Raw genomic sequence first — 15,465 nt, 5'->3', positions numbered from 1 at the left:
ACCAGGCGCCCCACCCCGTGGGACCCCCAAGAAGGATGCAAAGTTAAAGTTAAAAGTCACTCATTCTATCAGGAAGTTAAACACTATTATTTAGAACACTTAAATTCTAAATTTAAACTCTACTCCAGTGGCTCTCCCACATTTAGTACCAGGACCCACTTTTTAGAATGAGAATCTGTCAGGACTCACCAGAAGTGACATCACCAAGCAGGGAAATTTGTAACCATCCTAGGCTGCAATCCTACCCAAGAGTAAGTCCCATTTACTACCATTGTTGCTCACATGGAGGAGGAGGAGGAGGAGGGCGTTTAAGTTCTTTTCCAGGACACCAGGCTAAAAAAAGGACATCCTGGAGAAAGAGGGCATTGTCTGGTCACCCTGGCACTGCCACTCCCAATTCGCTCTACATCTTTGCCTATGGAATCATTCAGAACTGATTCCACAGACCTAGCGGAGAAGACGGAGCTTCCTTTCAGGGCCAATTGAAGGAGCTGTGTTTGCTCCAAGAGCTAACCTGAAGAACAGCAGCAGAAATGGATAACCACAGTTGTTAGTTTGGTGAGGACAGATCAGGTGGTGCCTGGGGGAGACTAGGGGGAGGGCCTAGAAAGGGAGCAGAGGATGCTCTCAGCTGGGGAAGCAGGGGGAGAACTGGGCAGCAGTGAGTGCGGTCACTGTTGGGTGAGGTTAGCCTGGAAAGGGAGCAGAAAGTGATGCTGGTGGGGAGGGAGACCAGTATTGCCTCTTCACTCAGTCTTCTGGACATGAATTTGTTCAGATTTATTCAGTTTGATTTAATTTCCTGCTTCCTTGATAACAAATCCAATTCTACCTCCTACACTTATTAATGGGCCCAGAGATGCCTCCCAGCTCACCTGTCCTCCCCTGGGGTCCTTCATGGCAGTTATGGATGAAGACACACTTCACAATCCAGCTTTACACAGGTCAGGTACTTTATTGGCACAAAAATATTCAACTACAACATGGCATCTAAAGATAGGTACACTTTGTGCATCCTTAATGGTTGTTTCATTAATAGAATTGTAACAATGCAATGCACCCGCTCTTGTGTTTAACACCCATTCCTCCCTCCCTCCAATATCACTCAGGTTCCTTTTCTAAAGCCAGTCCTGATTTTAGGCTCCAGATTAATGCTTTCCCCTAATTTCTCTCTGCTCAGTGCCAGCATGGAAAACTCCTCAGAGATAAACACTTACAATTGGTAATGTCCCGTTCCTATTATGATAACATGGCTCCTACAGATTCTTATAACTTCTTTGTCCTTCCATGCAAATTTAGTCAGAAACATGCTATAATTAGATTAGCATCCCCCAGTGTCAGTCACAATTTGGTTGGAGCAAGGTTTGAGATAGGCAAGGTAAACCGACCACAGAGCAACAGATTGCTCCTTCTTACACGCTTTGTACCTCCCATATTTAAGCAAGGTCACTTGTGTCATGGAAATGAATTCACTGCAGCCTGACTATGTTACCGTTACACGCTTTTACTGAAGTTTCTTGAAGAAACATCATTGTCCACCATTCTTACCGTCCCTAATTCCCCCTAAAGGCCAAACTCTTCTTCAGCAGCACTGAGTATATATGCCTATTTTAATCCACTTCAGAAGTTCCCAGGTGTGTATGCTGTGGTAGGCCAACCACCCACCTCGCACACAACAGCTTAAAACAACTTAATATACAGCATTTTCCTCTCATTTACATTTCAAAATATCTGAGAAAGGCAATTTCCCCCCCCCCTTCTCCGGTGTCTCTTTTTTCTCCCCTCCTCTCACTCCTCTCACTAGAGGGACATTCTGGAGCACAAAAGCCTCCAGGAGGATCCGCTGTAGATGTTCTGTTGCAACATTACCAAAAAGGGCACCTGAAGGAAAGAAAGAACAAATGTGAAACAAGTGCCTGTAATTCATCCAGGATACAAACCGCTGCGCACTGGGGGGGTGGGATAGGCAGAAGGGGAAGAATAACTTTTTTTTTTTTTGAAAGGGGAAATTATCCTTTTGCATGTCACAGGTATTCATCCAGAAAGGTGGTGGCATGACCCCAGGCAGCTGACTCAAACCTCAATCGGTTCTGGGGAGAAAGATGGGAGTTCAGACCACAATAGATCAACACAAGAGTCAGCACCTTGAGGGCTGCAAGGGGAATTGGAGAAGTTTAGACTTGATACAGACCACACAGAGCAAGCTCAGATGTTGATCTAGGAACGGCCTGAAGCTCACTGGGAACTTCAGCTAGTTTATTAATCCAATTTATTATCCAATAATAATAATTGGATTTGTAATCCGCCTTTCTCCCCAGACGGCACACAAGGCAGAGAGCCCCCATGTTAAGGGGAGCTGGGAGAAAATTAAGCTCCACTGCAGGGTCCTCTAGGGCAGGGGTCTCCAAACTTTTTGGCCAGAGGGTTGCATCAAATGACTGGCACGACATTAAAAGAGGAGGGGGGCTCCAAGACGGCTACCAAGGCAGCTGTCTCTACGGTGTGCTCCGGTTTTTAATTCTATTTATTGGTTTTAACTATTGTTTTATCGAGAACTACCGTGGCAGTTTGGTCTGTGAAGGCGTCCTCCTCCAGTTCCTAATTGAAGGTATCTTCTTGGCTGCTTTTTGAAGCTTCCTTATTAGTAATTCCGATATCTGCACTCCAAATGGGAAGAAAACGCCAACTTTCCTAGGAGAGTCCTGACCTTGGGTCTCCTCCCTCAGCCTTTAAACAACCTAAACAATCTAAACTTGAGGATTTTTTTGAACCTACAAGGAGTCCCTCCCATGTTTCTCATGTAGAGGCTGATACAGACTTCCCGAGGACTAGTGACTATTCACGCCTCTCACCAGATCTCTGATTAGAGACCTGATTGATGATCAGGGTCGGGACCCTCCAAGTGTTAGGGAAGCTTTACCAGATTCTGGCACTACAGAACTATTATTGCAACAATTTACTTCTATGTCTCTGGATGTGAAGAAAATCCTCAAATATTTAGAGAATATTCTGCTTCTCTTAAAGGACCAGACTCCAAATTATGTGAATCCTTACCTGCACCTTTGTAAATCTAGCTCTACCTTTAAACCCTCAGAGCCTCAGGCTTTTCTTCCTCCCCCAGAAGAGCCTTTTCTTCCACCATCTGGAATTTCTGCTACCAAGCTTATATTGGACCCCAAGATTGTTGCCTTTTCAGTACATTATCATCCAAGGCATTCTCCGGACTGGACGCAGCTATGGAAGGCTAAGAAATACTTGTCAAATATTTTGAGGAAAAACCTTTCTAAGATAGACCTGTATAAAATTGAGAAACTGCCTTCATTTTTACGGCAGACACGCGTTCTTTTATATTTTAGATCGCATTATGTCCCGAGCCTGATATTCCCTCATGCCCATGTTTTTAGAGACCTAAGTATTTTTCCTCAAAGACATTTTAAAAACTTGATTACTGCTCGGCTGCAAGTGATTAAATCCGGGAAGCCCTTTAAACTCTCAAAGGAGGCTCCTGTAACTCATAACATCAATACTGCACACAGTATGCCACAACCAGAATGCCTTTTCCACTCCTCATCCAGCTCTCCTTCTCCTTCGATGGCCTCTAGACCTAAGGACTTGAGATGCCCTGCACTCTATACTTTTCCTTCCGACAAGCCTATTGAATTTAATGAGAGCCCTCCATCTATGTGTCCCTCTCCTCTTTCTGAGGGTGTCCCCCTTTCACCTATCTGTGTTGTGGATCGATCTTGGCAAAGTGGTGTATTTACTCTTGTCAATGCCCAGGCGCAAGCTGTTCCTCCGAAGACTTTCCTTCTCTCTACCATGTCGACCACCAAGCCAGCAGCTCCTTCTATGATTTCCCATTCTGTTCCCCCAGAGCCTTGTACCACAGATACTTGGTCGAATCGAAATGATAAGCCTTATACGCCTGTAAGTTCTGGCTGAAACAGTTGCGTTATTTCGGAAATTCCTCTAAATATTGATGTTGATGTATCGTTTCAATGACTACTGAATTTTTCTTCATTCCCCTCACCTTCTGGATCTCCCTCCAAGTCTTCACTTCGCCGTCCAGTAAGTCAGCTTAAATCAGGAGCTACATTTAAATCTGAGCTCTGTCAGCCTGTCAACTGGATCACAGAAAGGAGTCTATCGTCGCCCGTGGAGAGGCCACATCTATCTTTTGCATCTCAAAGTCCTCCTGAAATTATATATTGCAATTCTGGTTTGACTGCTCCGGAACCTAAAAGGCCTTCATTTATAGTGCCAAGTATCCTTGATACTTTAAATGTTATTTCTTGGAACATCACTGGCTGGATTCATAAATCCATGGACAACAATTTTAAAGACTTTTGCTCTCAATTTGACATAATCGCTTTTCAAGAGACCTGGCTATTGCCGGCATCATCTCCTTCTATTCCTGGTTATACTGCCTTTGTTAAACTAGCTGCCAAATCCTTGTCCGGCGGACGGGCTATGGGAGGTCTAGCTACTTTAGTCTCTACCCATAAAACTTTAAAGACAGAAGTTCTAGACATTCTTCCTAGCTTAAATATTTTGGCCATATCTGTGTCCTGGTCTCCCTCCTTTAAATTCATTTTGTTGAATGTATATTGTCCCCCTAAGGATTTGCACTGTCCTGAGATTTCTACGTTGGCTGCTTTGGATCAGGCGATGTCGGAACTGCCTGAGGAATATCCTGGTCTCCCCGTTTTATTAGTCGGGGACATGAATGCCAGAATGGGGCAAAATAACACCACCATGGGAGATAAACTGGGCCTAACTCCAGAAGAGATTATTTATCTCCTGGAGAGATTCTCATTTGACGCTGGAGTAAACAAAGCCAGCATAACTTTATTCAGTTTGATTTATAAATACCACCTCCTTATATGCAACGGCTTAACTCCAGACCCTGACTCTGCTTCTTTTACCTTTTTTGGCCATAGGGGCAATAGTGTCATCGACTATATGTTGGTTTCATCTACCTTTTTGCCCTACTTTCAGTCCTTCAAAGTCCTATGTAGGCCAGAAAGCGATCATATGCCAATCTCTTTGGTTATTTCCTTGCCCTCAGGCAATCAGAAGCAAAAGTCTCTTCTTTATTGCTATGCGAAAGAAGACTCCGTTGGTCAGACAAACTTCAGGACCAAGTATCTTGTCTTCTGGGATCCACTACTCTGTTATCACTCAGAGACTCCATTTCTGAGGCCTCAAATCCTTTGGTTATTTATAATCAAATTACTGAAGAAATTAGGCCTCTTCTTGTTACCTCTAAGCCAACGGGACAAGAATCACACTCATATGACGGCTGGTTTGATTGGGAGTGTATTCGACACAAACGATATTGGCCAGAGCTCTTAGAATCCTGAGGAGGAGGGATTCGGCCGTAAACTTTGCCTCCTACATCCAACTGAGGAGAGACTATAAAAACCTTCTAAGATCTAAAAATGCTGATCAGGCTAGAAAGTCTTGGCAAGACCTCGCCTTGGCCGCCTCTGAAAAGGATTCTTCCAAGTTCTGGTCTTTGATCTCTAGAGGTATGAAGCCTCAACATGGCGTTTTGGATAACCAGATAACTACCCTCCAGTGGCAAAATCATTTTTCGGTGATCGTCACTGAAAATGCAAATTTAAACTTGTTATCTCCTTTTTGTGACTTGGCTACTCCTTCTCTCCGTCTCATACCGGATGGGGAACCTGTCACCTCGGCAGAAATAAAAGACTTGATATCTTCTATTTCAAATAACAAAGCCCCGGGCCCGGACATGCTACCTGGTGAACTTTTCAAACACAACCCAGACTGGTGGTGTGAAATCCTTATTAAATTATTCTCCCATATAAATCACTCTGGAGATTTTCCCCAGGGTTGGGAGGATAGTATTGTGGTGCCCATTCACAAGAAAGGTTCCAGATCGAACCCCAAAAATTTTAGACCCATTAGCCTTCTTAGTGTAGCGTCCAAACTTTACACTAAGTATCTCCTACGCAAATTGGAGGCATGGGCTAAAGACAACTCGATCATCGCTGAAGAACAGGCTGGGTTCCAAAAGGGAAAGTCCACGTTGGATCATAGTTTCGTTATCCATCACTTGATCTATAAATACACTCAGACTGGCTACAAAAGACTTTATGCGGTTTTTGTTGACCTTACCTCGGCATTTGATTCTATTAACAGAATGCGTTTATGGCAGAAGCTATCTGCAACTAACATCGATAGGAGACTCCTTCTTTTAGTGCAGAGGATTCATATGAACACCAATTTAAGAGTCAGACTTGGGACATCAGGCATGCTCTCTGAGAAAATTTCTACCGATAAGGGAGTTCAACAAGGTTGCCTATTGGCTCCTTTTCTTTTTAATTTTTATATAAACGATATTGTACATGCTCTCCAAGGACCGGAGTTTTTTCCTCCTGTGATAGGGGATACTAAACTTCCAATTCTTTTGTATGCCGACGACATACCATTTTTTTCTATTACATCTATTGGGCTGTGCAGGTCATTGTCTAGATTAAGCTCCTTTTGTATACAGTGATGCCTCGCAAGACGAATGCCTCACGCAACGAAAAACTCGCAAGACGAAAGCATTTTGCGATTTTTTTGGTGACTCGCAAGACGAATTTTTCTATGGCCGTGCTTCGCAAGACGAATTTTTGCAAAGCAAAATGTTTGCTGATTTTTAAATGTTTTTCTGTCATGTTTAAAAAGTTGAAGTTTTGTGCTTGAAATTTTTGAAATCCTCTGTACAGTATGTATGCCTTTAAAGAGTACTTAATAAACACTTTGTAAACCAAATTTGACTTTGTTCTGACTTTTTTTGCCCATGGGAACGCATTAATTAAATTTCAATGCATTCCTATGGGAAACCGCGCTTCGCAAGACGAAATTTTCACAATACGAAACGACTCGCAGAACGAATTAATTTCGTCTTGCGAGGCATCACTGTACAGGAAAAAGTGTCTATAAACCACAATAAGACTAAAGTGGTTCTTTTTGGTAAACAAAAAAAAATGGTTGGCAACCTTCAGTCTCGAAAGACTATGGTATAAGCCTACAGCACCCAGTATTCCCAAGCGGTCGCCCATCCAAGTACTAACCAGGCCCGACCCTGCTTAGCTTCTGAGATCAGACAAGATTAGGCATGTGCAGGGAGCCCAAAGCACAAATGGAGGACTGACGGTAATTCCATAGAACAACTTAGAGCTTTTAAATATTTAGGCGTCACCTTCAACACCCAACTTGCCTGGTCTCCTCATTTAAATATGGCCAAGCTTAAAGTAGCTCATACAATTCAATCTTTACTACACTTTATGAGAACTAAAGGAGGTAACCTTGTGACTCCTGCGGTAGAGGTCTTTGCTAAGAAAATAATCCCCCAAATTATTTTTGGAGGAGAAATCTGGGGCTATTCAAAAACCTCTACATTAGAATCAGCCCAAAATGCTTTTATATGTTCATTATTAAATGTCCCTTGGCAAACTTTATCCCCTCTTCTCAGAGCAGAAGTGGGTTTAATTTCGATAGAAGCCCACTGTCATACTGCGCTAGCTCTGTACTGGTATAAATTAGCAGCAATGGATGATTCCCGTCTCCCCAAGATGTGTTTTAGAGAACAACTTTTTAACTCTGCTCGGCTGTCCTGGGCAACTTTAGTAAAACAGATCTTGGGGAAATATGAAATAGTCACGGACACTTTGCCTTCCTATATATCTAAAAACGTTAAGGCTATGGTAAAAGATACGTAAAATTCGACTTTACCATATGAGACGTGACTTGTGTAATATTTCCAGCTCACCTTACTCATCTTGAACATAAGAACAGCCCCACTGGATCAGGCCATAGGCCCATCTAGTCCAGCTTCCTGTATCTCACAGCGGCCCACCAAATGCCCCAGGGAGCACACCAGATAACAAGAGACCTCATCCTGGTGCCCTCCCTTGCATCTGGCATTCTGACATAACCCATTTCTAAAATCAGGAGGTTGCGCATTCACATCATGGCTTGTACCCCATAATGGATTTTTCCTCCAGAAACTTGTCCAATCCCCTTTTAAAGGCGTCTAGGCTAGACGCCATCACCACATCCTGTGGCAAGGAGTTCCACAGACCGACCACACGCTGAGTAAAGAAATATTTTCTTTTGTCTGTCCTAACCCGCCCAACACTCAATTTTAGTGGATGTCCCCTGGTTCTGGTATTATGTGAGAGTGTAAAGAGCATCTCCCTATCCACTCTGTCCATCCCCTGCATAATTTTGTATGTCTCAATCATGTCCCCCCTCAGGCGTCTCTTTCTAGGCTGAAGAGGCCCAAACGCCGTAGCCTTTCCTCATAAGGAAGGTGCCCCAGCCCCGTAATCATCTTAGTCGCTCTCTTTTGCACCTTTTCCATTTCCACTATGTCTTTTTTGAGATGTGGCGACGAGAACTGGACACAATACTCCAGGTGTGGCCTTACCAAAGATTTGTACAACGGCATTATAATACTAGCCGTTTTGTTCTCAATACCCTTCCTAATGATCCCAAGCATAGAATTGGCCTTCTTCACTGCCGCCGCACATTGGGTCGACACTTTCATCGACCTGTCCACCACCACCCCAAGATCTCTCTCCTGATCTGTCACAGACAGCTCAGAACCCATCAGCCTATATCTAAAGTTTTGATTTTTTGCCCCAATGTGCATGACTTTACACTTACTGACATTGAAGCGCATCTGCCATTTTGCTGCCCATTCTGCCAGTCTGGAGAGATCCTTCTGGAGCTCCTCACAATCACTTCTGGTCTTCACCACTCAGAAAAGTTTGGTGTCGTCTGCAAACTTAGCCACTTCACTGCTCAACCCTGTCTCCAGGTCACTTATGAAGAGGTTGAAAAGCACCGGTCCCAGGACAGATCCTTGGAGCACACCGCTTTTCACCTCTCTCCATTGTGAAAATTGCCCACTGACACCCACTCTCTGCTTCCTGGCCTCCAACCAGTTCTCAATCCACGAGAGGACCTGTCCTCTAATTCCCTGACTGTGGAGTTTTTTCAGTAGCCTTTGGCGAGGGACCGTGTCAAATGCCTTCTGAAAGTCCAGATATATAATGTCCATGGGTTCTCCCGCATCCGCATGCCTGTTGACCTTTTCAAATAATTCTATAAGGTTCGTGAGGCAAGACCCTTACAGAAGCCATGCTGACTCTCCCTCAGCAAGGCCTGTTCGTCTATGTGTTTTGAGAGAATGCCTTTGATGAGGCATTCCACCATCTTACCCGGTATGGATGTTAGGCTGACCGGCCTATAGTTTCCCGGGTCCCCCCTCTTTCCCTTTTTAAAAATAGGCGTGACATTTGCTATCCTCCAATCTTCTGGCACCATGGCCATTTTGAGGGACAAGTTGCATACCTTAGTCAAGAGGTCTGCAACTTCATTCTTCAATTCCTTAATAACTCTTGGGTGGATGCCATCAGGGCCCGGTGACTTATTGATCTTTAATTTATCAATGAGGTCTGAAACATCTTCTCTTTTAACCTCTATCTGACTTAACTCCTCGGTCAGGAGGGGCCGTTCGGGCAGCGGTATCTGCCCGAGGTCTTCTGCCGTGAAGACAGATGCAAAGAACTCATTTAATTTCTCTGCCATCTCTAAGTCTCCTTTTATCTCCCCTTTCCCTCCCTCACCATCCAGAGGGCCAACCGCTTCTCTGGCGGGTTTCCTGCTTCTAACGTATTTGAAGAAGCTTTTATTATTCCCCTTAATGTTGCTGGCCATGCGTTCCTCATAGTCTCGCTTGGCCTCCAGTATCACCTTCTTACATTTCTTTTGCCACAGTTTATGTTCCTTTTTATTCTCCTCATTAGGGCAAGACTTCCATTTACGGAAGGAAGCTTCCTTGCCCTTCACAGCCTCTCTAACTTGGCTGGTTAGCCATGCGGGCACCCTCCTGGATTTAGTGGAACCCTTCTTTCTTTGCGGTATACACCTCTGCTGGGCCTCTATTACTGTTGTTTTAAGCAGCCTCCATGCACTCTGGAGAGACTGGACTCTTTTTACCCTCCCTTTCAACCTCCTTCTAACCAGCCTCCTCATTTGAGGGAAGTCCGCCCGTCGGAAGTCAAGGGTTTTTGTTAGAGATTTGCCTGGTATTCTTCCCCCAACGTGCACGTCAAAACGGATCACAGCATGATCACTGTTCCCCAATGGCTCAGTAACGTTTACATCTCTAACCAGGTCCTGCGTACCGCACAATATTAAATCCAGAGTCACCTGTCCTCTGGTGGGCTCCGTGACTAGCTGATCTAAGCCACAGTCATTTAGCACGTCAAGAAATCCGGTTTCCTTATCGTGATCAGAACACAAATTGACCCAGTCAATATGAGGATAATTGAAGTCCCCCTACAACCCTGTCCCTCCTTGTCACCTCCCTGATCTGTTTCCTCATTTCAAGGTCCGCATCCTATTTCTGGTCTGGAGGACGATAGCACGCCCCCAGTATTACATCGCTCCTCAGGCCTGGTAATTTAACCCACAGAGATTCTACGGTGGAGTCGGACCCACCTTCAATCTCTACTTTGCTGGATTCTATCCCTTCCTTAACATAAACAGCCACCCCACCTCCAACACGCCCCTGCCTGTCCCTCCTGTAGAGTTTATAGCCTGGGATTGCGGTATCCCACTGATTCTCCGCATTCCACCAGGTTTCCGTTATGCCCACTATGTCAATATTTTCCCTTGTCACCAGACATTCCAGTTCTCCCACCTTTGCTCGTAGACTTCGGGCATTCGCATAAAAGCATTTGTACACGGACAGCCCCAGGATGCGCTGCTTATTCGCTCCTTTGTCCCTGCATCCTCTCATTGTGCCAAACCGTCTATCACATCCCATCACACTACCTTTCCCAATTTCTTCTCCTACTCTGCCTTTGTCTTGTTGTTCTCTAACCTCCCCATCCTCATCCCATAGGGATGAGGAGTCACGAACCGGATGCCCCTCGGCTCCTGTCGGCCTTCCCCCAGGGATCAGTTTAAAAGCTGCTCTGCCACCTTTTTAATCTTGGCTTCCATTGTTTAAGTTATCATTTGTTTCAGAAAATTATTTAACTTATCTTACAGTGCCAGCATTGCGCAAAGCCTTTACTGCCTTGCGCTTTCAGTGTATGCAGACTACAGTCCTTGAAGGCAGATATAAAAATACTCCCTACCATCTACTTGCATTTGCAACTCTGGTGAAATAGAGGATATTTCCCACTATCTATTAAAATGTCCTTTATATGAGCTTCCTAGATCAAAATATCTATTTAATATTATTGCTCTGTTCCAAGAGAGATCTACCTCAGCTTTGATTTGCTGGCTTCTGGCTGACCCTGACCCTGATGTCACTTATAAAGTGGCTATCTTTGCCCTTGTGGCAAAGAAAATATGAGCCAAATTTTTGTTATCTTAAACTCAAATTTTTTTGTCCTCTTTATTAGTTGGCAAGATCCCGATAATGGTTGAAGCTTCTTTTATTTTTGAACTATTCCAAAAAATATCCTCCATTTTATGGATCTGACCTACGCTGAGTACTAAAATTTTTTGCCTCATTTTATGTGTTTGGAAGGCTGTAATGCTATTGTTTGTTTTATATGTGTATATTGCAGTATGTGCTTTCATACATTGTAATGACCTATGGTTATATAATAAATTCCTAAATTTCAAATTTCAAATGTCTGGCACGGTTTTGAGGGCTGAAAAAAAATATAAATATAAAATTTATATAAATAGAGATGGAACTTAGATGTGTGAATAAATGAATGAATGGGCTCATTCATCCAACCTCTCTGGCCCTTGGAACACCCTCCAGATGCAACCAGAGCATAGTTCTAGTCCTGTTCAGCAAAATGGGCCAGGGGCTTTCAGGGGACAAGAGGCTGGCCACGGGCCAGATAGAGGCTCGCCGCGGGCCACATCTGGCCCCCGGGCTGGGGTTTGGAGACCCCTGCTCTAGGGAGTCAAGCTGCATCCTCTGCTGATGGAAGGGTTCAGGCTAATAACTCTTGCAAAATATTGTGGCTGGATGGGTTTCTATCTATAAGTCAAAGTGCCTTCTTAACAGATTTCTGAGGCAATCCACTGAGACCAGATCACCGAAAAAGACAGCTAAAAGAGAGGTGGTTGATGCTTCAATAAGTCTATTCTGAGAACATGCTAAGTTTGGGAGTTTCCTACTTGGCATCTGAAAGCTTCAGGGCTATGGCCACTGGGATGAATGAACTAGCAACTCTTTTTTCATCCCATCTGGGACTCTCAGAGAAGAGGGGGACGGGGCTCAACAGCTGTTCTGCTCCAAGGCAAGGCTCACCATCCAATGTAGCACTGGCAAAGATTCTCATGGGAAGTAGCTTGCTTAATGAGCAGCTCCACCTGTGTGGGTACGTCCAATGTTTCATCGTGTGAGAAGTCGCGCCCTAAGTAATGAAGAGAGAGAGAGAAAAAAACAGCTTAGGGGGCTGCTCACAAGCCCCCCCTTCCACCACATGTTGCAAGAAGGAAAGGAATGCTTTCTCAGTTCATTTTGTCAGACAGATAAAATGTTGGGGCCAAAAGCCTCACTTAAAAGGAGCGCCTGAACTCAAGGTGAGCATGTGAAACACGCATCACTTACCAGTGAGTTTATCACGGACCCTGTTGATAATCTGTATCGCCTTTTTATTCAGTGCTTCTGGCTTCACGAGACCGTCCCCAACTGGAGAACAGAAACAGGGAACACAGTTTAGACGTGGAAATGCAAATCAAAGAGGTGTTTCAAGTGATTTTTCCTCTATATCAGGGGTGCTCAATAGGTCGATCGTGATCGACAGGTCGATCACTAGGGCAAAATGAGTCGATCGCGGAGCTGCTCCAGCTGTTCCTGAAGTTCCGCGGCTTGGCCAGCAGGTGGCGCCGAAGAGCCGCCTTCTGGGTTCTGAGAGCCTGCACAGGGGCAGCCTAGAGTGCGACGAGGGTGTGCGCGCGCTCTGTGACTCTCCCCGGGCGTGGGGGTGGGCGGAAAAACGAAGTGAGAGCGTGCGCAGTCGCTGTTTGTCGCTCCGCTTGCACCCCCTCCCCCTCAGCGCCCGGGCTGGACAGGAGAGGCTGGAGCTGCAGCAGCGCAGGCCGCCGGACAAGGGTGGGTGGGGGGGAGGGAGAAGAGAGCCTCGCATCACCTCGCCTCCCTGCTGTGCAGCTTTTGTGAGAGGAATCGCCCCTCTCTCCAGACCACCCCTAGGGTAGAGGGTGGCCTGGGCGCAGCCCTGGGCTGGAAGGTGAGCGGGCGGCGGGGACCCTGCAGGCGGAGCGTGGGGGGCTGCAGGAGGGCAGCAGGTGGTCCAGGCTGCTGGCCCGCCCGCCCGCTCTGGGAGGCGTGACTGCTGCTGCTGCACCTGCACCTGCTGCTGGACCAGGCAGTCCCTCCCCCCTCCCTCCGCAGCCTTTGGGGAGGGGGCTGCCAGGGCAAGCCCGGCCACCTGCTCCTCTGCTGGTCCTCCTGCAGGCGGGGGGCTCCCGGCACGGGCCAGGCAGGGCGTCCCTGTGGAGGGGCGAGCCTGTGCAGGGAAGGCGCTCTGCACGTGCTCAGGAGCACCTCCAGCCGGTGGCGTAGCTGGAGGGGGCGGGGCACCCAGTCTGGCGAGGGGAAAAACACTTTGCACATGCTCAGAGGTGGTGGCACAGCTGGAGGGGGGCGGTAGATCTCCAGGCCTTGCTGGGTTTCAAAGTAGCTCTCGAGCCAAAAAAGTGTGAGCACCCCTGCTCTATATGGTTGTGCTGGCAAATCACAGCACAGCAAATCACAGGCCAGCTGTGCTGGCAAATCACAGAAGCCAGGAGCATGTTAGTGGTGGGAATCAGCTCAGTTGTAGGTTCTTATAGACAGTTCTGGTCATCCCATTTCCAAGAGAGAGACAGAATGACCCATCTCATCTATATACGAGAGCACATATTTCTCTCCTCTATAGAGAAGTGCCCAAAACATTGAGGGGTGAGAGCACATTTCTTAAGCAAAGAGACAACAGCTTTGGTGTTTTCTGGCTGAGGAAAAAAGACAAAGGGGGAGGTTTGTAAAGGCTCTCACACACTGTGCACAGCACTGTGTTAGTCCAGTGACATTATAACCTCCCTTGGGGGGCTGCTTCAGTTTTCAAGAAGTACATTCACAGCGCTATAGGAGGTATTGCAACTGGCTTCTCCACCATGGGTTCTTTTAGTGCAGAGCTGAGACAGAGTTCCTCTGCAGCTGGAAATGCAGAGCAGACTTACTGAAGGAGTGGATAGACTCAGGCACTGTGGTCCCCGCCTTCTTGTGTGCCGTCTCTCCCAGCTCCACGCTGTCGAGCATCTCTAATTAGGGAAGACAATGGTCAGAACAAGGGTGAACATCTATCCACCCTGTGTGTCCTCCCCAGGGGAAGCCGTCTGTTTTCAAGTGGGCATCATGTGGCTGGCGGCTTGAGAGAATCAACTGTCAGCCACTTTGTCCCACATAGCAAGACGCAGAGCGGCATTATTGGGGCTAAAGTCAGAAAAGTAAGGCTTGTGTGCATTTGGCAGGAATGCTGTCCATCATTTGCCAGAGGAACACCTCACACTGCACCCAGCCACTGTGGTGCCGGACTGTCCTGGAGAACCTTCATTATGGATGATTCCTAGACCCCCTGATCTAGCATCCTGCCTGAAGTTGGTGTGTATTATCTCTTTGGGGGTGGGAGGTGAAAGACGGGCATAGTCTATAGACCAGCGTCACAACAGTAACAGAAAACATGCAATTTCCCAGGTTCAATTCCTGGCAAGATCTCCAGGCAGGGCTCGAAAACGGCCAGGTCAGTGTCCTGCTGAGCTACTGTGCTCAGTGGTCAAATCAGGCTTCCCATGCTCAAGGGCTGTTTTTGGAAATGAGAAACAAGCCTGGATCCATCGCAATTTGATGCCAACAACATCCAGTCTAATTCAGAGTCTAATTTGAAAAATAAGGGGAAAGAATCCCCCCACTCAAAAAACATCCCCCACCATGAGAAAAAAGCTACCCCAAAACGACAGGCAGCGGTTGACCTATGCTCACCTACTGACTGGCCGGCAGAGTAAGAGTCTGTCCGCGTTCGCGACCGCTTATTGCCCTTTGTGTTTGCTGCAAAGAGAGCAAACCTGTTGTCACTTCAAAGCACACACTGCAGGTTCTCCTTGCAAATCTTTATATTCTCCTGAAAGTTGCAGAAGGCCACAAAATCTTGCTGTTGAGGACTATTAAGTTTGGAGGAAGAGCATGCACTTCCTAGAAGAAATGGGCCTACATTTTTTGAATAAAAAGAGCTCCTCTTAGACAACACTGACATCCATAGACAACACTGACATCCCCTTCCTCAGGACAGGCACAAAGTTTTGGCTTCATCTCCCTCTTCTTTACATTCCATATTCAGTGTGTCACCATATCACATCATTTCTCCATAAAATTACAAGAATTTGGCCCTTCCTTCTTCTCTGCCC

At 46.2% G+C, this 15,465-nt stretch overlaps 1 protein-coding gene across 1 annotated transcript in view; it reads right to left on the bottom strand.

Moving 5' to 3' along the window:
- Window positions 1-935: 935 nt before the first annotated feature.
- MTOR (mechanistic target of rapamycin kinase) overlaps window positions 936-15,465 on the bottom strand; it is a 121,181-nt gene continuing 106,651 nt past the window's right edge. Inside the window, exons 55-59 of the mRNA XM_066636827.1 lie at window positions 15,044-15,109; window positions 14,245-14,325; window positions 12,614-12,694; window positions 12,311-12,416; window positions 936-1,881 (exon numbers count right to left, since the gene is read on the bottom strand). Of these exons, the coding sequence (XP_066492924.1) occupies window positions 1,866-1,881; window positions 12,311-12,416; window positions 12,614-12,694; window positions 14,245-14,325; window positions 15,044-15,109 (350 nt within the window). The 3' untranslated portion in view covers window positions 936-1,865. The remainder of the gene's footprint in view (window positions 1,882-12,310; window positions 12,417-12,613; window positions 12,695-14,244; window positions 14,326-15,043; window positions 15,110-15,465) is intronic.

The sequence above is a fragment of the Tiliqua scincoides genome, chromosome 9 (genome assembly GCF_035046505.1).
Source record: "Tiliqua scincoides isolate rTilSci1 chromosome 9, rTilSci1.hap2, whole genome shotgun sequence".
NCBI lineage: Eukaryota > Metazoa > Chordata > Lepidosauria > Squamata > Scincidae > Tiliqua > Tiliqua scincoides.
This window is presented reverse-complemented; position numbering and strand designations above follow the sequence as displayed.